The following is a 23,842-nucleotide window of genomic DNA, read 5'->3' as shown; positions in this document are numbered from 1 at the left end:
TCTAAATTCTATGTGTTACACAAGAGCAGATTTTTCCATGCCTTTCTTCATTCCACCCTTAATGTTGAACTTAGAATATTCACACTGAGACACTTCTTGGCTAGACCAACTTTGAAAACATGACACCTTCTGCAACCCCTCTTCATGTGATTTGAGCATGTTTATATAAATCTGCTGAGATAATCTTACTGTTTTTTGTAGAACGTGTCAGAACTGAATTTATAGTAGAAACTTATTTGTGTCTTGTGTTCCTGTACTGTGAGTGGGAAAATCTGGAAATGCACCATAAAAATGGAGCAGAGCATGGTCCCTGCAGTTAACTTTGGCTCCTAAGAATTTGGCTGTCTTGATGTCCTGTGATTGGTGACCATATGTGCTGACCATGTGGATGGTTTCTGATTTTTTCCCCAGTTGAAACAACTGAGATTCAGATGGCTTAAATCTGTTTTAATGTCATAGATCACAGAAAAGTATTTACCTTCTCCCCCCACTTTGAAGGCAGGTTTTAGACACCGTCCTTACAATGCGTATCTTCCCAGAAGGACTGTCTTGGAGTGGTTTGTTGGCATGTCCAGCAGGAATTTTGACAGATGCTTTGGTTGTGCTGGCAGGCTTTGGTTTGGGGATCCGAGTTGGAATTGAACGACGGAAGGTATTGGTAATCTGGAAATAAACCGAGAAAATAAATCATGCCTTAGGGAGGAGAAACAAGAGGTATTTTTAGCTTTGTAGTGCTTTTCCCAGTTTGTAAACCTGAATGCACTGCTTCTAGAACTGTTTGTTTAAACTTCCTTTATCTTGCTTGTAGTGAGACGAAGCTTTGTATTTAACTTACCTACTTGATTGGGGAATATCAAAGAATCTCAATGGATTGAAACTCAGAGTATAAATAAAGGGGGTTTCCTGTCTGTCAGCTGACTATCAGCCCTAGGGTGCTGTGTGAGTGATGCAGTGCCAAGTATTGAGCTGTGTGGATTCTCCAGGTGAATAATCAGAGAACTTCATGCAGAAGCAAATCGTGATTCAGTCCTGAGTAGAGGACCATACTCAGGTCATATTTTACTGTGAGAGATCATTCTTTGACAGTGAGCAGTGTACACAAAATTAACATATTTGAGAGACAGCTCCCCCTCCAGAATGATTGTAGTCATATTTAATTGCAAAAATGTAAATATGCCCCAAAAAAGTTATTATGTGCATGGAAAAGGGGTGAAGAACTAAAAAGGCAAGAAGTTTGTTTGAAAAGTACCATTATCTGAAACTAGGATTATTAAACATACTGTAGTAATGAGAAAACCTTTTTGCATCACAAGCATTTTATATAACTTTTTCAGTCAAGCTAAGGGTAAAAGAATTTTACTTAATTTTATTTTTTTTAAAGACAACAAAATGGAAATAGTGTTCAAATGAAGATAATAAAAAATTTGAATTACGGTGACTTACTTATGAGTAAGAATGAGCTAGATCAAAACCCTTGTGGAGGGATAGAATGTAAGAAAATAAAGATGGTGCAGAAGGTAGTCTCACACCTGAGGAGTTGCAGCTGTACTAATCACCAAAGAGTAGGAGCAGGCCTGCCCTTAATAGGCCATAGCTGTGTCCAATAAGAAGACAGTGCTACAAAAGAGTGGGTTAGCTGGGTGAGGAGAGAGCTAGAGTTTGTTGGCTGTGCTGTGAAGAAGGAGTCAGTGCTGTGAGGAGATGCCCATGAGCAATTGCTGAGAAGGTATGGGAGCTTTGCAATATGATGATAACAACTGGTGAGCCTGACATGATCCCATGGTGATTTGGGTAGAGAACTATAGAGAAAGCAGTAAGGACATGATTCTGACATCATCCCGTGGTGGTTTGGGAAAAAGGACTTAAATATTCAACTGACGTGATCCTGTGGTGATTTGGGTAGAGAACTGTAGATAGAGCAGTGAGGAGGTGATCCTGTGGTGGTTTGGGAAAAAGGACTTAAATACTAAGCAATGCGACCCCAAGGTGATTCAGGAAGATGACTGCAGACCTAAGAGAAATAAGATAGTGGAGTCAGCCAAACCAAGAACCTCAGAGCCTAAAAATCCAGATGAGTTATAGCCAAGCAGACCTGAGCGCCTGAAAGAAATGTAGGCAGAACTGGGAGCCTAGAAGTCTGGACAATGTATGAGATACCACCCCCCCCAAGAAGAAGAGTGCTGGATATGAGGAGTGGACACTATACACTTTGCTTATTTGGTACATTGGAGCAAGCCCCGTGCCCCCTGCCAAGGTATGGCCACAGTCCAGAGGGGGGACCCAGGACGGTGCTGTGTTCCCCCTGAATGGCAGTGTGTGCAGCAGGACACAGGAGTGGCACGATGGAAGTGGCAAATGGCATGGCCACAGCAGCAGCCGGTGCCTCAGCAATAGCACAGCCCCCAAGGAGTACAGCGGAAGGTTTGCTAAGTTGCTGCTACATGAGCACTGGAACAAAAGCAACCTTGAGCTCTGAGAGGCAGAGTCAGAGCTGCACAGACAGCATGTAAGAGAAGCCCTCTAAAATTGTATAGTGGCCATCTCCACAGTAACCTGATGTGATTTGGGATGTGCTGTAGGGCAAGGTGCAGCCAGAGATGGAGCCCAGCATAGCATTGAGAGCAGCAGGGGAGGCTGCCTGGTCTGGACCTGACAGATTTCAACACCTGGGGTACAGGGGAGCTGCTGGGGACACAATGGGAAATAAGTGAAGAATCAACTAATACAACAAAAACTGTAAAAGGAAGAAGAGAGATATTAAAACAGCAGTCGGAGCTGGGGACAGAGTAGCTCTATCATTCAGCATGGTGGATTTGTTTGCTGATGAAACGTGTATTTTGTTTGTGAATTGCAACTATTAATCTTTGATTAGGCATAAGTGTAAAAGTTTATATTCCATAAGCATAAGTACACTCGACAGGTACTGGATTGATGTTGTTCAGGTTGTATAGCTATTGATAAAAATTATGTAACTGTTGATTTGTTACTATCCTAATATATAGCCCTTAACTTATTCTTGTGAGTTGCCTTTATAGAGTTGTAGAGCTATTGATATTGTCAATATTCTAGAAGTGTAAGAGTTTCTGATAATATGTAATGTAAGCTTGAGTAATAAATCAAGGTCAGTGCACAGACACATTCCAAAGTTCAACAGAAATGACACAGAAGATGTTTGTACTGAGTTTACTATCTTTTGCAAAGGGCCCTGCAAAAGACAGTAAACACAACATTAGTTTACGAAAAGCCTTAGGTTGATGTTCTAGACTGTGAAAAGCAAAACTAAATCAGAATTTAGAAATGTATGTTCTTGCTGTGACCCGTTGCCTGAACATTTGTTATACTGTTAGTCCTAAGTGAGATCTGTGAATATGTTATAATTTATATCAATTTACTCAAATATATCTTTCCAGAGACACTGCAACTTTGTAATTAAAAGAAAAGGAGGAATTGTGGAGGGATAGAATCTAAGAGAATAATGCAGAAGGTAGTCTCACACCTGAGGAGTTGCAGCTGTACTAATCACCAAAGATTAGGAACAGGCCTGCTCTTAATAGGCTACAGCTGTGTCCAGTAACAAGAAGAGTGCTACAAAAGAGTGGGTTGGCTGGGTGAGGAGAGAACTAGAGTTTGTTGGTTGTGCTGGGAAGAAGGAGTCAGTGATGTGAGGAGCTGCCCATGAGAAATCACTGAGAAGGTGTGGGAGCTTTGCAATATGATGACAACAAACCCTAGTGTCTATAATGATCTGTCTGGGCAGGTTTGAAAAAAAAAAAATCACAAATCAAAAGCTTGCTGTTTACCTGTAGATAATTATGCATGACAGGGTTTTCAATAGAATAAAGCTGAACCAACATCAGATCATTGCATGTGTTCAGTGTGGAGGAATTTGGGGAAAGTTGTACATTGCAGATGCTTAATGGATCATGAGTGAGGAAAAAAAATCAGCCTGGGCTTAATTAAAGCTTGATAACAAAGAGATACAATAGTAACAATCTCCCAGAACACTGTGGTATGTTTCTAGGAGTTCTGAAGGAGATGATTTTTAAAATTGCAGAATCCTTGTTAGTGATGTGCAATCCACCACTGAAATTGTTGGTGATGCTAGAGGGGTGCGATGCCACTTCAGAGTAAAGCTTCACAGAAGATTCATAAATGTAACTGCTGAACTGATCAAAGTGTAGAGGTGTCAGTTAAGTAATAAGTTTGCCCACATGGTTACTGATTTTGTGAAGACATCCACATTTCTTGTCAGGGATAATATTCAGGTCTGTTAGTCGGATATTGTTATATAGGTACATGCTATTGGATTGTTTAATGATGAGACCCATGTGGGAGGGAAAGAGCTAGGTAAGTTTTAAAAAAAAACCCCTTGATGGTGGTCTCTAACAAAAGAATCTTGTGAAAACAGATTTTGTGTGCAAACTGTGGAAAAACAAGGAAAATTCTCAAGGTTAATAAGTGGCAATTGGATAGGTAGCAGAGCAGAGACCTAGTTTTTAATAGTATAGTGGAGATAGCATCTGAATCTCATAGACCCCTCTGATACTCAACATATTCATAAACTGCACAGGAAGACAGTACTGAAATGATAATATTTTTGTATATGGTATAACAGGGAGAATATTAGAAGCAAGAGCTGACAGTAACTCATGTTGGTGAGTAAAAAGTGTGTGTCAGTTCAGTGCTAACAATTGAAAAATAATATATGTAGGGAAAACTAGTTCATGTACAGTAGTGACATTTATTGTCAGTCAGAACACAGATGTTGGAATCCCTGTGAATTGTCCTTATTGCTCAGCAACTGGCAGTTGTCAAAAAGGTAACAGACAAGTTAAGAATTACTAGGAAAAGAATAGAAGAAAACAAATTCCAACATTTTTTAGTGTGTGAATCCAAACCATCCCATCCTATATTGTGGATGTTTTGCTGGGTTTTGCCAAACAGGTCAAGAAAGGTTATGCCAAAATGCAAAAAAGGTGGCAAGGACTATCAGTTATGAAATGTCTTCTGAGTGAAGATTAATAACACATGCTAAACCTTTTCAAGATTGGATAATAAATGGTGGTGAGAAAAATAAACAGCAGAAATGTAGCACTATGGTGAATAGGGCAGTTTTCTAGTATGCTTGAGGGGGCATCTACTGGGAGTGAATTAAAGGTATGTGAAAAGTGTTTTCCCTTGTCAATGAGCTATGAAACTCATTGAGACAGACAATTTTTGAGGTGATGATATAAATTGGTTTGGAGAGAATTTGTACTGATTCAGGGCATCAATCAAGGACTGCTAATCACAAAGATGTGTGGAGATTCCAGCTGTAAGTTGCAGGGTGCCAATGGCTGGATTTTCTACTCTGTGTGCCTGGTACTACTTAATGTTCACAGGCATTTAACACTGGTCACTACCAAAGAGGAGATAGGTAGTCCGAGTGTCCAAAACCTCTTTCACGCTTTTATTCTTAAAATCAGCATGTTTCAATTTGTAGCACTTTAGAATTTTTTTTTAATGCATCGAGAAAGGAAAGCATTTGATTTGGAAAGTGAGGAGGGAAAAAGGAGATGGATTTTTCTTTCCCTGTGTTCCTCCAAGATTTTACCTCTAGGTGGCAGCAAAGACTTCCTTTTGTATTGTATCCCAGTAGTTCACTTAAACCCCACTGCAACTCTTCGTTAAATGCTGAATAAACAAAATCAACATGCGTTTTCATAGTAGGCTGGAATTTTAGCATTCATATTGTTAGTAGGAAAGGAAGCAAAAAAAAGAATTCACTCTTTGCCCCCAAACCAAAAGCATTTTGCTTCAATTACTAAAGGTGATGTGTTAAGAAAGGAACTGGTGTTGGAGGGGATAATTGCATAACTGCTATGTGGCTTTCCATGAGTACTGAGTTGGAAGAGTTTGCCTCTGACCTTGTGGTATGGCCTGGTAGATGAGGCATGGTATTGAGAATAAAATGTTTGGGTGGCAGTGGCAGTGCTACTGCCTGATGTAATTATAGCAATGATAGAAAAGGTGTCTGTTTCCCAACTATAAATAGAATTACATTAGCCATCATTTGCTAAGTATATTGAGGTGAATAGATAAAAATATTTATGTAAAGTCTTGCGTGTTAAAGTGAGATTGTATCTCTCAGAGTGCTAAGTATATTGAAGTGAATAGATAAAAATATTTATGTAAAGTCTTGCGTGTTAAAGTGAGATTGTATCTCTCAGAGTTTTGCTTGGTTGTTTGGTTCAGGATCTTTTTGAGAAGTGTTCCAGTTCAGAGATTGCTTAGGTCACAAAGTGGTTGGAGTATTGTCTGGAGTTGATTGATCATCCATGTTACTACTTCAGGAAGGTGTTTGTAGACTCAGATTTTTACAGGTTTTGTGCACCTGACTGTGGTTTTCAGGCTGTAAGCTTTTATTGAATCAATGACAAGTTAGGTGCTGAAATATCCCTGGGCTCTGACCTATAGTTTGCACCAGTGTCTAGCTTATTAAAACCACCATTGACAGCATGGTGTTCTGAGCCATCAGATTTCATTTCAAACACATTTTTTCTTTGTGATTCAAAACTATGTATTTTGCAGTTCTGAATGACAGTATTGAATACATCTACATTATTATCATTTAGTGCCTAGAGCTGCATTATAACTGGTGGACTTGTCAAGGTTTGATCTGCTTACAGAGTTTGTACTGCTCTCTTTCACTTGTCATGTTTGATGGTAGCCACCATAACTGACTTGCTCTAACTCCTGGCATAGGCTCAAACTTGAGGATAACAGTTCTATTTTGGGGCTTTTTTTTTTCCTATGCAAATAAACAACTGAACTTGCACTTCAGTGATTGTACCAATCTAACTTCTGATGAAGGCAAGGATTTAACAAACTGCCCATCTTGTTCTCTTCCTCCTCATGCTGCACTTAAAAATTGGTTTATTTTTCATCATTTGTGATATAAATTCTAGAGAGGAAGGAATGAATAATTTAAATTTAAGGAAAACACTTTTTGATACTTAACTTTTTGAATTCAATTACATGTGTACCTAGATCAAGGACTAAATTTTATTTCTTTTCTAAAACTTGTACTTGACAAATGACGAATCTCAGACAAGAGTTGTAAACAGAACATTTTGGGTCAGTTGACTAGATCAGTGCTTAAGCTGCTGTAAGACATGCATAAGGAGGGAATGGTACTTTGTGGGAATTGTCTGGAAAGCACTTGGAAGTAACCATATGTAAAATTCTGCATTGGTTTCATTGTATGTGTACTGAAAATCCTTGTGCAATACTCCTAGGTCCTTCCCTGCTGCTTAGTATAGAGGCATGTGAGCAGATACATTGGCCATAGCAGGCTTCTATCTCCAGATGTCTGGTTTGGTTTTTAGACAGACCTGAATGACTGAAAACCCCTTATATATAGATTTTGGTGAGCCTTTTCAATTTGATTTTTAACTATGTATGGGAAATCTGTGTGCACACCATGAATTACTTCAGTTCTCTTGTATGCATCCTTTCTACCAGCTCATTCTCTCCTTCAAGACGAATGTTTTTAGTCTTCCTCATCCTTTTTTGAACTCTCATTTGTATTCTGAATTTGCTGGTTTTGTGTTCATAATTGCTGTTTAGCTATGTCTCTTGAGTTCCCATCTGTAGGCCATTTTTTAAATCTGCTATCTTTCTAAGTCAGAGAAGAGAAAAAAAAGATATGTTTGTTCTTCAGAAAACAAGCTGAACTGCCTCTCATGGTCTGGAGATCCCTTGTGAGTTCCCATTAATGCTCTTGAAACACCCTCAGAAACAAAATGTTGCCCAGGAGTGACCTGTCTGAGTAGTTATGAAGTTTTCCTTTACTTAATGTGTCTAAGTAAACATCAACAAATAATTACTGCAACTCAATGACAACCCCAAAAGCATTAAACTGACCACTTTAAAATTAGATTATGTGGTATGTCTATCTGTAAGTATCATAGCACCATATTGGTTCAAGGCAATAGGCTTGGAAAATAACAGTGCTAAGTTGGATGAACAGTTGAAGCTAATTTTCAAGGCAAGCAATGATCTAAGGATCAAGAAGGCTGCATTTTAATTTCATTTTTAAATTAACTCCTGTAGCAGACATCAGTTGCCTGTAATAGGAGTTGGCAGAAGAAAGCATGCTAGAGTGAGAACTCTACACAGGGACTACATTTGTTGTCTCAGCAAATGACAGTGGGTACTTCAAGGATGGGGACAAACACTACCACAGGTGACAATTGAGAAACGTTCACATTAATGTGAAAATGGCCCTTCTAATTTCAAGAAGACAATGGAGAAAGCATGTTCTGAAATATCAGGGTGTGTATTCCATACCCACCTTTTTTTCTCCTCCGTTGGGAACAGAGGCAGCTTATTTATATGGGCCAGCTTTTAACACAATGCAATGCTTGCTTTAAGGAGTGGGCTAAGGTAAGTGTGTGTGGGAGTGTCAAGGAGAGAAAATATTTATGTTTCTGTGCTGTTGAAGTAGTTCTCCTGCTTTTGGTCCTAATCCTTTCCTTTTCCTTCTGAAAGTAAGACATGTGCTTTGCTTCCTGTTTGAACTTTATTCGTTTAAATGGGGGGAGCGTGTAGTATTTATGCTGTAAGTTTTCCTTTTTTTTAACATCATTGTAGCACTTGATCTAGGAGAAATAACTTTAGATAAGTTTCTTTCTCACTGCTTAAAGTTTTAGTTTAAGAATTTGAGTGAGTATCACTTGCAGCTTTAGTCAAAGTGTCCAGGGGATGGTGCTGAAGATCCTTTACTCAGAAGTCATGTCTGTATGTGCACAAGCGTGCCTCTTGCCAGACTTGAGTTTGTTCCTGGATGATTGAATGCAGTCAGAAAGAAAGCCAGGTCTGCAAGTGAGAAGGAGTTAAGATTAAGTGATAAACTTGAATATTCCCTTTGGTCTCCAAGCCAGACAGCTTTGGCTGAAATTTCTGGTTAGGCATCCTCAACTGCACAGAGCATTTAGATACTTCCCTTTCTTTACTTTTCTTTTTCTAGGAATCCAAAGTGAGAAGTCTCAGTTGCTCTGAGTTCTCTTTCATGCAGCACACCTGTGTGTGTGACTATACTGAGATATGTGAGCAGGAGCAGTGTAATCCTTACTCTCACTGTCCCACTTAGGGCAAGACCTGTGCCAGGCTGGTGTCTGGCTTGGCTCACTGCATTGTCACACCATATAAACAGCTCAGCAGAGGGAAAAATGACTCCTCAATAATCTAGAGTCATAGTACTTGAGCTATTAAGTGGAAGAGCAACTGGGTTTGTTTAATCTGAAGAAAACAAAACTGAGAAGCGATGTGATAATTGTCTTCTAATATGTGTTGCAGAGAAAATAATTTTCAAAGTCCAGTGGGGGGACAGGAAAGAGAATACTGGAGTACAATTTCAGCAATATAAATTTAGTTTAGAAATTGGCAAGATTCTTAATGACACGGGTATTTTAGCCCTGTTCCAGATTCCTGGGTAACTGTAAAGCTGGCATTGCAGAAGTTTTTTAGGACTATATCTACTAGGTTTTTATTTGGAAGGTTTTAAATCAAGTTATAGTGAGGAAATAGGCTCAAAAATGTCCTGACATCCATTTTAAGCTCTATTTTATGTGTCTTCTACTCTTCTGCTGATATTTGCTTTATTGCAGCTCTCTTGATTTCAATAATATAGCATATTTTACAGAAAAAGCAATATTAATATTAAAAATTATTTCCATACACGTGGCAAAATTTACACTAATGCACTTGAATGTGTTGCTGTGATCTTATTTCCTGAATGCAGAGTTTAAATCTACTTTCTGGTGGTGGGGAAAAGAAGAATGGTTGGAGACAGGTTTTTTACAGTTTCTAAAATTCTGTTATGTGCCCTGCTTTTCTTGGGGCATGTCTTCACTGACAAGTGTGATGACATTATTTTAAAGTTTGGATAAAGACTCATTTTCTAATAGATAGCTGACAAGATGCAGGGACGGGTAAGGTTATGATGTGGATTAACTCCAGTAGGATAAGGTTACCTGGGGCTGGCTGATCAGCATTGTCATGCAGCTGCAATGAACAACTGTTCATTGCTAATCTTCCCTTTGCCCCTTGAAAGTCCAAGGGGTCCCTGGCACCTTGATAGGGCACTTGGGGTGCAGAAGTGTGGCTTTTTTAGCACACTAAACACGCTGCAATTGCAGTTGTGTCCCACACAGGGGTGTGCTGGCACAGATGTGTTCCAGCAGGTGTCACTGCTGATGGAGAGAATACATGGTGAGACCAGCAGTGCCCTTGGTTTAAAGCTGCTCTGCCATGTGTTGAGAAACTTCCTTGGCAGGGGAGGATCATTCAGTACAGACTGGGGGCACATATTTGTGTTTGGGTATTTTTAAGGCGGTTTTAAAAGGTGTTTGAAACTGCTCTTATACACATACATGCCTTTTAATGTGAAAATGTCTTCATTATCAATATTGTCTGTTCAAAAGCTTTGAGTATGTTTTCCCCATGTTAGCAAATTTTTATGGTGAAAAGGTGATAGGTTCTGCATTGAGAAGGAAAAAGACCCTCTTGCTTTTACCACCTTGGCTTTTCTCTGTCTGTTAGTAGGCTGTTTCTCTCTTGGAAGGCCATATTAAAAGGTGTGTTAATCAGAGTCCTGTTTTCAGTTTATATGTTTTTTCCTAATATACATAAAATGCTAAATAAAACAAAAGACTCTACTATTTGGCCAGCTAAGATTGAGGCTTTTCAGGACAAAACATGACCTATAGTGGCTGGAGTATGAGACAGTTAAGGATAATAAAATGTAGGTACTAATCACATTTGAAGCTCCCTCACTCGGATTTTGCACAAGTCAATTAACTTCTCTCCCAAGAGATACAGAATTATTTAAATGGGACTGCTGAATGTTTGTTGTATATTTGAAGCGCTTTGTGATGTATTTGTGTGTGCTAGATTGTATCTCTGCAGACAATGGTGATGGGTCCAGGACTTTGGCAGCAATTGCACTACAAAATGCTCCTTTTTCCTTTTTGCTTGTCCATTCAGTTATGCTGATGTAGCTCTTTTATAAAGCTGTGCTGTGAAATGGATCCTGTTTTGTTGAGGTTGTTTGGGCTTTGTTCTGTTTTGTTTAATGAGGATTTGTGGCATATGGCCTTTTGTTTGTGGTTTTGCTTTTGTGTTTTTATATCCAGGTTAGTTTCTTGACCTGGTTTGCAGTGCTGCCTTCTGGAGGTGGTGACAGCACAACTGAAAGGGCAGTATTTTGTAATTTGGGTTGAGGTAGGGGCAAAAAAGGGGAGGGAGATTCTTTGGCCCATCCCTGTTTGAAGATCCTGTTGATGTCAGACCACTGCATGGGAAATGAAGAGACATTGATTAAAAGAGGCCTTTTCACTTGCACTCAAAAAACGTTTCTCAAGAATACTTTGCTTTGTGGTCAGAAGAGAATACTATTCAGTTGGCAGCTCTGCTATTTGAGGCTTTCTGAGTGCCCACAGTATGGTGGGTCATTGGATAATGTGCTAGCTACAGCTCAGAGAGAATTCAGCTTCATGTCACAGCCACTGGCTGCAGATCTGTGAAAATGCTTCATGCTGCCTAAATTTTTATGGTTTGTCTTTTTTTTTTTTTGAGCACTTTCCCACTATAAGTACTTGGTGTTAATTTTAAAACATTTTTACACACCCACTTGTGCTGTATTTGAACCATAGGATCTTTTTCTCTTCTGTTTCTTGGTAACACAATGTTTTGGTAGTCTTTTCTTAAGCCTGGAGATTAGGCAGTTGTCAGTTTTTGTTTTGCCTGTCTCAATATCTGTTTCCTAGGGACAAAATCATCCTGCAGATGGTTCCTCTGTTTCCATCATCCAACCCTGCAGCATCCATTGAATCTTACTCAGAAAATAAAGCTGTACAATTCTGTTTCTGATTATTTTTTCCCTAGTGTGGGGAGCATGCCTTCCTAATCCCTGCATGAAATGCTTACATACAGATCTTTTTCTTATTACAGCCTTACATACTGTCCCCAGACACCATATTAGCTACGGTGCTTTGGATCAGGCAGATTAGCAGTCTGCTCCTCTAATTTTTGACAATTCTTTTTCTTAATTAGTGGCTTGAAGGAGGTCTTTAAATAACTTGAAATGCTACCTCAGAGTTGATGGATGGGTGCTTTGGTCTCAGATTACCATTATCACTTGCTATTCTCTTCTTTTTGCTTTTCCTCCTTTTCCCTCCGTCCCCTTATCCATCCTCCCCGAAGGGACAAAAATTGCAAGTATTTCTTCTGAGAAATTTAATCACATATAAACACCAAAGTGTTGGTGCTGCCTTCTCTTGTGTCTATTTGATCATTCACTGAAATAAACCCAACATGGTGAAGGAAAGTGGGCTAGTAACTGCTGTCATTTTGTAATCAGTTAATTCTCCCTTTTGCTGGGAACTAAACATAAAGGAGAAAGGGTAGATTTTTAGACTTTAGAGATGCTTGCCAAGAGTTTTGGAAAAGAGAAGAATTGATATTATGGTCTGCTGAAAACTGTTTTTTATGCTCTCTTTCACAGCTTAATCCCTCTGATATATGCTTCTTTTTATGTGACCTTATTTCCCCACAACATTTAAATGAACCATTACATACCTGTCAGACTTTAGGCTTTTAAGCAACTGCTGAAAGCAAAAGTGTCTCAGCCTCCAAATTAACAGCAATACTTACCACTTACAGAGTAGTTGAAATCCTAGAAAAGCTGCCTTACTTGTCAAACTTTAATATGGTTATGCTTGATGTTTTTGTTCAGAGTGCTTGAATCAATGTGCAGATAACTTGGTCACATTTCTCCTTGCTCTGCTGTTTTCTTATTGTCTGCCAAGGAAGCAGGTGGCTATTCCCACTCAGCAAAATGGAAATACTCTGAAATATGGAGTGGTGATCTGAACAACTTGAGGTTAATTTGTAAATCAATAGTTTGATTCCTTTAGCTATGCTTTCTGTTTGCTATTTTATGATAAAATTACAGCTAACTTCTTTCTGTTTAAACAATTACGTTTCAGCTCTCAGCAAATACATCCAGGTGCTTATTTTCTCTGCTTTGAAATTGATCTTGGCAATTCAAACCGAACAAACCTGTTCCATTGTGCAAACCTTATTTTCAGGCAAAAGTAATTATTTGATTTTTTTCATCTGTTGGAATGACTGACAAAAATTTTGCTGTGAAGTCAGTTAAATCTACACAGAGGTTGTTTCATCAGTAGGGGGATGTAAGCATCCCATAATCAAGGTGCATTTTCAGGAAATGTAGCAATTTCATCTCCAGGCAGTGCTGATGCTTCTTACGTAGGAGTTAATGGTCATGAGTGGCTATTTCCTTTGTCTTTTGTTACAGTTACTGATAAATCTTTATGAGTGTAGGACAGAGACAGAAGTACTGCCTGTTAAATGATTATACTTATAAATGGTGTGAACTTTTATCTAGGTTTTCTATTCAAATCTTAGCTTTAAAGGCTGAACTTCCTTATTCATAAGAGCTTGGTAACTGTCCAAAGGACTATGCGTGCTTATTGCTATGCCCTTATTTGTACTTTTCTTTTATAAGATGTTCTAATAGATTGCCAGGTGGTTAATGATAAACACACTTCTGTGTATTTTTGAAGATAGATCTGAATTTTTTTTCCTACATGTTTTTTAGGTCTAACTGAAGAAAATTTTAGTGTCTCTGGAGGACAAGCATTAGTCCTTTAATTTCTGGGGAATTTGGTGTCTGTTAGTATGCTGGCAAGTGACTACTTCAGACACACTTATTCAGTACCATGCTTGTAATGTGTTCCTGCAGAGATCTTAGGTATAGATCAGCAGGATATGCAGGATCCTAAAGAACAGAAGTGCAGAGAATGTATTTTGAAGGTACTGATTTTTGGGCTCTTAACTGAGCCCTGCAGTTAAGAATGTGCAGCCTGAATTTAATTAGGTAACTTGTTTGTTTAATTAACATGCTCTAAAAATTATATGTTTTTGCTTTTCCTGAGTTCTGGCTGCTGTCTTCTTCAGCAACTTTTGCTGAAGTAGGTGTGAGTTGAAGTTTGCTTTGCAGAATAAAACTATGTACTCCTTCTGACCTAGGTCTTGGTCAGAGCTCACTTGTGCAGCCATGGAGATAGAGGGAGACAAAACAAGGAAGAAGAACCTTTTATGAAGCCTAGTAACTTCAGATTATATAAACTGGGGTTATGCAGTTCCACAAACAACTTCTCTTTTTGAAATTGCCATTGTTCAACTGTAATATATATGTTATTATCCATTTATCACATGTCTTATATAATTTTTTTTCTTCCCACTGTTTACTGAAAAAAGTGTACATGGGCAGTAGACTTTGCTTTTCAATAGAAACTGTTCTAAAAGTAGTTATTATCTACAGTTATAAACATTTAATTTCCTGTCAATCAAAAGGACTTAAAATGATAGAAGTCCCCTTTTTATGTAAGATCATGGGCCAAGGTTCTTTGCTGAATCCATTGCTAAGTTATACTGCAGAAATATTTTTTTCCTCTGGGGAATATAGGCACAATGAAGATAAGTGTTTAGTGAATAGGGACTTTCTGCTTACTTGCAAAGTTTCTTGTTGATTGCAGGAGTTTAAGTTTAAAAGTTTTTAATTTTTTTAAATTAATACATACTACCACCACCCCCCTGAAAGCATCAAATTTATGGGCATTTAGAATAGAACTTTTTTAGAATAATAGAATAGAAAAGAGAATAGAACTTTTTAGAATAAGAACAATTGTTACAATTTAGATTTGGAGCGTATAGCTTTTGTGAAAAAAAGTTTGAGAGTGCATTCCAGATCTTCTGGACTGATTAACGTTGTATGTGAAGCTGTTCCACCACTAGCAATATTTCATGGGAAATTTAAATTGACTGTTTGGCACATTACATTTCTGTGCTTTTCCTAGGCACAAGTACTGTAATTGTCACTGAACTACCTTAACCTGTTTTGTCAATTCTGTATGGCACTCCTGTTTATCCCAGACCCAGAGGCCTGCATCTTTGGAGGCTTGATCTACTGTTGCTTCTTAATGCTTCTGCCAAACTTTCTCTGTCTGTGAAGTAAAAAACACAAAGGTATCCCATAGTTTGGTAATCCCGTTTCTTCTTCAGAGTACTTGTGTGATGTATACTGTTTGTCGGATTTGTGGCCAGGAGTTTAGATGGAATCTGAATAGTGTATGTAAATCTATTCTCCTGAGTTATTGTTTAGAAAAACAAATGTTGCTGTTTCTTGTTTTACAGCATACCTGAATTATTGCAGTTTTTCTATTGTATTAGGAAAAAAACCTTGTTGGGGAGAATTACTTTGTGATACAAGCTTCTGAACTTGGTTCACTTACAAGCAAAGTTTGCATGAGGGTTTAAAAAGAGTTTTAACCAAACATTGTTATACAACACATAATATTTTGTGTATGATGTAGTGATAATTACCTGAAATGAGAGGGCTAGAAGGAATTGGGAAATAGAAGGGAAGATAATGAAACAAGTCTTATCTGAAGTTAGCAGGCAGTATTATGGCTTAATTCAAATTCTACCATACATGCAGAAAAAATACAAACCACACATAACAAACAAAAAATATTCAGCAAGCAATGATGAAAATAATCAATTATTTACTGTTTTTTGTAATGTTAAAATATTTCACCAAGGCAAGTTGCAGTCAAAAGTAATGTGAGTTATTTTGAAAATGGCAATACATAAAGATGCATTTATACAAGTGCAAGACTAAATATTTTACATAACTGTATTTCAATGAGAAGATATACAGTAAGTGCACACTTGATAACACTAAGCAGGCAAAACTTAACGTTAGTTCCATATGCTGCTGTATAGTTCATGCACAGATCTTTCCCAAAGAGGCTGTTCCAAATAATTCTTGCTGGGATGAAAAACAGGATGGGTTGCTGGTAAGGGTGTCAGCATGGATGGGGGTCAGTTATAGACATTACTTACTGTAATTTGTGATTGCCGTGGAAGAGGAGTGGCTGTTGGTGTGATAGTAATACTGCTGGTGATTTTATTGGTGGGCTTAGTGGGTAGGCCATTAGCTAGTGCTGGAGTTCTGTTGTCTTGCACTGCATTGCAAGGGCTGATGGGCTTGGAAGCGGTGAGAGCTTGCACATAAGGACTTCCTAAATGAATGTGGATCTTGTTATCCTCAGTAGTTATTACACTTGATCCTGTACTGTTAGATCTCTGAAACTGCCATGATGACTGCCTGTCTGGGGATACTCTAAAAACAGCATGCTTGGCTCCCATTTCCAAAGGCTCCGAGGAGAGTGTTTGTTCCTGAGAACTTGAGCCAGGCAAAGCCAAAGGGGACATTGTTCTTTCAGGAGTTAAAGAACCACACGATTCAGGAGTTTGAGATCTTGAAAAAGTAGTAGTCATAGTAATAGGAGAAATTGCATGCTCTGGGGTCATGTAACCTTCTCCTGCTTTTGATTTTACAGGTGTTAAGGAGGCGTTTTGAATAATGGTTATTCTTTGCTTTGGAGTGCCACAGTTGGGTATAACTGCTGTGCTGGTGTAGGAGTGAGGGCTTTCAGTGGTAGGACTGGTTATTTCAAGGGTTGCTGTGTTCTGTCTATGGTCTGGAGTTACTTTTATGTGAAGGGGTTGGCCAGGTGTATGGCTTAGCACTAGATCTCCAGTCTGTGCACAGTTTCCATTTTGCTTTGTGTGTATCTTTCCATTTTGAGGATGGCTCTCTTTGGACCTCATCCAAGGGATCCATAATTTTTTGTTTGCAGCATTTGCCGTAGATGAGTTGCTTTTGAAAGACGCTGTTTGTTCCTCCTCATTATCACTGTCTTCATAGAGCTGCCCATTTATGACGGTCCGCTCCAAAGGCATGAGGGTTTTGTAATCGGGTGGTTCATTGTCTGCTGGATCTGTTTGGATTTCTTTAGAAAAAACTTGCACATCTGGAATTTTCTTTCCATTGAGACCAGGCCTGATATTCTTGCTGAAGGATCTGTACCTCTCCAGTTCTTTCGTGAGGCTCTCCATTTCTCTTGCTAATTCCCTGTTTTTGTTTTCTTGCTGGAGGAGTTTCTTCTGCAAGACTGTGTGATCACCTCGCAGGTGACAGATTAAGTCTTCTGTTGCCACGCATTCATGAACTTTCTCTTTCAGTGCATCTACTTCTCTGGAAAGGTGACTCGATTTAGCTTCCTCTTCTCTGAGTTTCTTGAAAAGGCGCTCCTGATTGGACTCTGCCTTTTCTGTTAATTTATACCTCGCCAATTCCATTTTCACAGCCTCCAACTCCTCTGAGAGAAGCCTGGCTCTGTCCTGTTCACTGACATATTTTCGTTCTAGAGACTCAAATTCATCCTCAGTTTTCATAAGATCATCTTCTACTGACTTCATTTCGTTGAGCTTCTGCTTAAGCCTCTCAACTTCTTGAGAAAGCTCTTTGATTATGTTGTTTTCCTGCTGCAAGGAGGTGCTAGATTTAGTACTCTCCTTACGTTTACTTTTAAGAAACTCTTTTTCAACATCTTCCAGGGACTGAAGTCTTTTACTTAGAATATTCACTTTGGAAACAAGATCACTTCCTTTCTCCTCTTCTGCTTTGAGTTTGTTTTTCAATTCATCTCTTTCTTTTGTAACACTGGACATTTTTTCCTCTGCATCAGATTTTGATTTCAGTGCCTTTTTACTTTCCTCCATCAGCTTCTCTGTAACTGACATCACTTTATTTTGTTCCACCTGAAGCTGAGAAGTTGCAGCTTGCAGCTTTTCTTCTGTTTGCTTTATTTTTTCACCCATAGTTTTTCTTTCATCCACAAGCATCACTGTTAAACTCTTCAGCTTTGTTAAATCTTCTTTAAGTGTAAACTCAGTTTTTTCTAACTTGCTTTCAATTGCTTCAAGCTCACCAACTCTAGCTTTTAAACCATCCAGCTCATGGGACAACTGCTTTGTTAAAATTTTTTCTCTTTCTAGGTTGCATTTCAGGGAGTAACATTCCTGTTTACTCTTGTTGAAAGCATCTTCTAGTTTCTCCAGCTCCATAATTCTTTTATTAAGTTTATCCACTTCCCCTTTAAGGTTCTTGCTCTGTGATGCTTCTTGTTCTAACTTTCTATTAAGTTCTCTGCACTGATCTTCCATTTTTGTGAGCTCTTCATCTTTTCCTTCCATCTCCAGCAGTCGTTTCCGTAGTTCTTCTACTTCAGTCATAAGTGCAGCGTTCCCACACTCTCCCTTGTTTATCTTATCCCTTATGTCTTGCAATTCTTCTTCTGCTTTTCGTAAAGATTTGTTGGTCTCTTCCAGCTCATCAATTTGCCGGCTGAGAGTTGTTAATTTGAGCCGGAGCTGGCGATTCTGGCTGTCTTCATTGGTTAGTTTGGCCATCATTGCTTCTTGGTCTTGGGAAATCTTACTGCTCTGGGCGTGAATTTCAGCCTCCAGCCTGCTGGATTTCTGTTTCTCTTCTTGAATTTTTGCTTCAGCAAAAGTCAGCTTTTCGTGTGCTTGTTTTGTAGAAGTGGTTAATTCTTGAATTTTTTTACTTTGTTGATTCACCTGCTCAGTGAGTCTTTGCTGTTCATCCACCACCATTAAAGCAAAGGATTTCAGTTTAGTCAATTCTTCTTTCAGTTTAGATATTTTCTTGTTGTTTTCCTTTTCTTTTTTTGCTTGATATACTGTCTCTTGTTCAAGAAGCTTTTTCAATCTGTGGGAGGAAATAATATTGTATTTTGTAGCCATTTTAGTGGGCATTTAAAAACACACTTGAAATACTACGACATTTCTGCCACATGTCCATGAACATCCACTTGTAACTACAGGCAGACCTCTCTTTGCAGCATTATTTGGAAGTGCCCACTGGCCTTTTGTACTATTCAGAAGTTCTTTTGTAATGAACACTTGAGCATGATCATTTAGACTTAGCAACTCCTAGTTGTGCCTCTGTAATTATTACATTTGCAACTTTTGACAGGGATCAGTGCAACAAAACTATTCTGTTTTTCTGCACTGGAACTGCACTTCTCTCGGCTGTTTGCTGAGGCTAGATATGTCCCTGCAATCTTTGTCTGGTTTTTTGTGTGTATTTGTGTTGTGTGTGCCTTTTTAAAAAAAAGAAATGTGATTATTATAATGCTTGAGAAATTAGGTCAGTGCAGGCCTCAAGGGCAGATATAATTTACAGCATCATAAACCTCCTAGCTTTGTTACTTATAAACCATTCTGATATTTTAAAATCAAACCTTAAGGACATTTGAGTGTGTGAAGGAAATGTAGCCACAAAGGGTAGTTAGACTGCCTAATGGGAATTCCTGAGCAGCACACCAGAGCAAAAATAGGTAAGACTGTCCTTAGTGAAAGTGCAGGCCTTGTGACTTCATGTCTAATACACACACACAAATGCACTCAGCAGATAAACAGGTATTCAGTAGTGCCTTTACAACTTAACAAAGCTCAAATGTCTTAATGTGTGTTAGGCCTGGATTTGCAGATATGCCTCAGTGCATCGCTGCTTTTACATGATTCTTGAAGGTTTTCATGATGATTTCGCAAAATTAGTTTTACAAGTTTGTTAGTACTCAGCCTTTATTGAGATGCAACATACTTAATCAGCAAGAGACTTGGGATAAGGTTGTGTGTTTGTTTATGCAAGAGCCTAAGAAACTTCCAAATACCTCAACTTCTTAGGTTCTTTTGTGGACCTTTCTTTGTCAAGGAGATGCTTGTGGAGTTCATCTAAAGTGTGATTAGGTTTGGCCAGCACATATGCCTCCTTTCAATTACGTTTTTCCTACAGTCAAGATAAATATATTCTGGTATTACACAAAATCTGAAAAGCCTAGGTTGAAGTAATAAAGAATTAGAATTTGTATGATGTTTATAAGAATGGTACAGACTCAGTTGTGTAGATCATGTGAAGGAAATTATTGGGTTATCAAGACTGTACTTGTACAGGATGACTGTTTAGGCACCCATTAAACCTTATGTCTTTCCCCCTCTGAAATATGATGACAGCTGTCCAGAAGTTGCTGCTGAAACATAGGAGTTCCACATTTGTCTTGGGTCACTGTTGTGATGTCCATGTGCAAGGGATGAATCTTTACAGTTTCCCACTGACAAGTTCCTGTTGCAGCCTCTCTTTTAGTTCAGGAAGAGCTTAGATAAGGGCCTCCTTTGCACAGCTTTTAATTAGCTGTTGACTGACAGAAGGCATCTATTCCTGGGCAATAGGCTGCCTCAGCAGCATCCCCTTTGGAAGCAATGTAATTTTCCTGCACAGAGAGGAAGTCCTTGCCATTGTATTACAGTCCACCACTCTTGTCTGATTTAATGGTGATGTTGTATTGAAATCCATGACAATAAAATTTCTTATAACATCTTCACAGCCCCTACTGTTTCTATTTTAGTGCCTAAGCTGCACTATGTTGAATGTAATAAAATGCTTTGTATGAAAAATTAACAGAATAGGAAGTAGCCATAAACATCAAAGACTTGAAGCAGTCACAAATTCTGTACAACAGTCAATTAACATAATGGGGAAAACAGATATGAAAATGTATAAATGGAGAGGGCGAGGTTTGTAAAATGAGTTTGAAGGAATGCTGCTGGTTGACGGGGGGAGGACTGCACCATCTCAAAGGCAGCTTTTTACTGTGTTCATGGTATATAAACTTCAGTCCCCTTTTCAGTGCTACTTTCAGTTCTAATTCTTTTTAGGGTAAAAATCTTTTTTCCCTCCCCACCCTTGTCTCTGAATGCTTTAGTAGTGAAGTTCAATTGATGATTTACCGTTGCCATAGCTATAAAACCATAACAGAAGCACAACTAAAAATTTCATTTGGAATGAACTCAGGTTTTGAGTGTGTGCATGAAGTTAAGACATACTAATATGGTTACTTGGACTTACTAGCATTTGATTTATTTTAGCTTGCTTCACTATAATTTATTTTTTTTAAGGCAGATTTAGCTGTGGTCATTAATACCTTAGGTAATCAGTGCTTTACCCAACCCTTCCATATTAACTAGTTGATACCTCTCTGGCCAAATGAAAGTCTTAATGATCCAGGAAGTCATGCCTCTTACATTGCTTTAGAAAAAGGTCTTAGGCCAAATAGTAACAAACAATTGTAGTTTTCATAGAGATGCTGTCTACATTTTTTATTATTCAAATAGATGATTTTACATAAATACAATAAGTTGACAATCAAGTCAAATCTGGTGAAGTCTGTGTTGCATGGGCTATTTGAACAAAAGTCCCTTTATTACTGGTACCTGGATTGTTGTGTAAGGATTTTCAAGAGAGTCTGTTTCTTTGGTCATGCCAAAAGATTTTGGGTATTTAAAAATGATTCCTTCATTCAAAAGACAAAATGCAGTTTTAACATTCAAACAGACTCACAAGTAAATATTTGTAATAACTGAGATCTATTTCATTTTTTAAGAATACTTCTATAAAATCACTTGATTGAAGTGAAGACCATAGCTCAGCAACTAGGAGTTAAAGGATTTTAATGTCTTTCTAGAAAGAAAAAGGAATGTATTAAGCATGGTATATTTTTTGATACTGTGTCATTCACTTGCTTTTGATAACTGTATGCTTAGTCATATATTCTTATATAGAAAATATCCTCAACACTGCTGAATAGATAGTGATTTCTTGGATAAAGATTGATATTTTAAGAAGTCAGCTGGGAGTCTGTTAATATTTGCAAAGAACTTTCCTTAGCTGCTGGGTTCCTGTTTCATGGTTCAGAAGGTCACATTGACTGTGTCTGCACATATGCACTTAGGAATGGAAGAGGACCCTAAAATGTTTGGGGAGTTTTGGTGTTTTTTATTTGTTTGCTTGTGTTCTTAAATTAACTGCTTCATTTTGGTCAGGGCTTTTTTTTTTGGAACCTGAGTTCTGTGGGTCAGTGCTTGGTTATGTAAATTATCTTAATTAAGAAGTCATGTGCTTGAAGAAGTGCTTTAACTGATAATAGCACTTAGTGACTTAGGTGATAGGGTAAAAATACTTTGTGTTAACTTCATCCAAAATGCTGTCTTCCTGAAGAACAGTATCCAGGGTATCTGAGAGCACAATTCTACTGAAAATATGCAAAGGTCAAAAAAGTTGGCTCAAATAAATAATATTTTTTTAAAAGAACAGACACTCCCCTGTCCAATAAAATATTTTAATCATTTTCTTTGCCAGCTAAATTTCATGATCATGTATTTTTATATCAGGCAAAAGTAGGCATATCATTTAGACAAAGCTTTTACACAGCTCTAAGCAGTTGACAGGACTACAACAACCCTTTCTGAATTGAGGCCAGCAAAAACAGACATTGAAAATTGTTTTTATGAACATGACTGATAGGTAGTTAAAGGGTCAGGGCAGTGTCTTATTACTTCAGTGCTTCTATTATAAATTATTGCTTTATTGTGGCTTAATATTGTACTTACTTGCAGTACCAGTTAACTGCTCCTTTATTTCCTGGAAGAAATTGTATTTCTCAGCTCTCCTCTGTTCATTGTAGTTGTTTCCCTCAGCATGCAGGCTACAGCTTCTTGGTGTTAACACCTACATTTAATTGTGTTGTCTTGTTTTTCTTCATTTTTTCCAAGTGCATATAACTTGAGCTACACTACATTATATTTGGCAACAAAATGACTGTATTCTCTACAAAATATAGAGACTCCCTTAACAGTTCACTGTCATAACATTTTGTCTTTAAGAGGGACTTTCCATTTTCCTGGGGTGACCTGTATTACATGGAGATTGTTTAATTTATGTTTTTACAGAATTCTAAGTTTCACAGAAACCGAAGAAAGTACTGGAGGCTGAGATTGCAACACTTCTGGTTTTTGGGTTTTTTTGGTTTTTTTTTTTTTTAGTTCTGGAATTAGTTATTCTTTGAATAATAAGAATAAAAATTAATTTTGTTTGTTTGTTAAAGCAATGTTGTAGTGACAACTTTAGAGAAGGCTGTCTTCTAAGGATGCAAGTGAAATAGATACTGGTTTGTAAACCTCAGCTTTTGTCTTTCCTCTCCAGTGTTGTGGAGTTTTTAATGTACATATTGTCAATATCTGTATCAGACCATTCTTCAGAAATTATAGTGAATTTTAATTTCTGTGATTCTTTTTTTTTTTAACCATAAAGATGCATATTTTTAACTAAGTCATGCTCTTTACCCTTCCACAGATGAAAGATGTGGTTTATGAGAGATTCTACAGGTTATTACATGGGACACTCACTTCTAAAGTTTTTGGACAATGCTTGAATTTCCCATGGTACAAAGCAAGTAAAAGCTTTAAGCTGAAAGCTTTTAAATGTGGATGAAGTCATGCCTCATCCTTTGAGGCACTCTTCCCAGTTAGCAATAAGACATGGTCTGGCTTTTAATAAGAGAAGAAACATGCTTCATCATTTCTGGTAAATCTTACAAGTTGTTGTAATTTTTTTACACCAGTGCAGTTACATATTTATTTTTGTAAGAAAGCCAGTCTGTGCCTTCCACAGTTCATTGAAACAAATTTGTGTTTGTTAATGTATTTCTGGTCTTGGGGTGGCTATGCATTTTTAATTTTTTTTCTTTTCCATTGCTTACAGTTCTATTTATCGATGTGCAGTTTTTATGAAGACACGTTACAGCTTTTTTTTATGGCTCTATATTATCTTTATTAATGCTTTTTTTTCCCCTGTCATAAAGAAAGTCAAAAGCCTTTGAAATTACAGCAGCAACAACATACCATAGCTGTTGTGTAATCTGCTGGCTTCATCTGAATCAATCAGCACTTCCCAGCAGAATGTGAATACTTATTTTAAAATTTATTTTCCATTACATTAATT

At 37.9% G+C, this 23,842-nt stretch overlaps 2 protein-coding genes across 4 annotated transcripts in view; one reads left to right on the top strand and one right to left on the bottom strand.

The window, feature by feature from the left end:
* Positions 1-23,842, top strand: part of CMSS1 (cms1 ribosomal small subunit homolog) — a 227,879-nt gene that overhangs the window by 4,852 nt on the left and 199,185 nt on the right. The gene's annotated exons all lie outside the window — the stretch shown is intronic.
* Positions 15,619-23,842, bottom strand: part of FILIP1L (filamin A interacting protein 1 like) — a 173,795-nt gene continuing 165,571 nt past the window's right edge. For all 3 annotated transcript variants that reach the window (XM_066571987.1, XM_066571988.1, XM_066571989.1), the window contains one exon: positions 15,619-18,712. In XM_066571987.1, the coding sequence (XP_066428084.1) occupies positions 15,955-18,712 (2,758 nt within the window). In that variant the 3' untranslated portion in view covers positions 15,619-15,954. The remainder of the gene's footprint in view (positions 18,713-23,842) is intronic.

The sequence above is a fragment of the Molothrus aeneus genome, chromosome 2 (genome assembly GCF_037042795.1).
Source record: "Molothrus aeneus isolate 106 chromosome 2, BPBGC_Maene_1.0, whole genome shotgun sequence".
Classification (NCBI taxonomy): domain Eukaryota; kingdom Metazoa; phylum Chordata; class Aves; order Passeriformes; family Icteridae; genus Molothrus; species Molothrus aeneus.
This window is presented reverse-complemented; position numbering and strand designations above follow the sequence as displayed.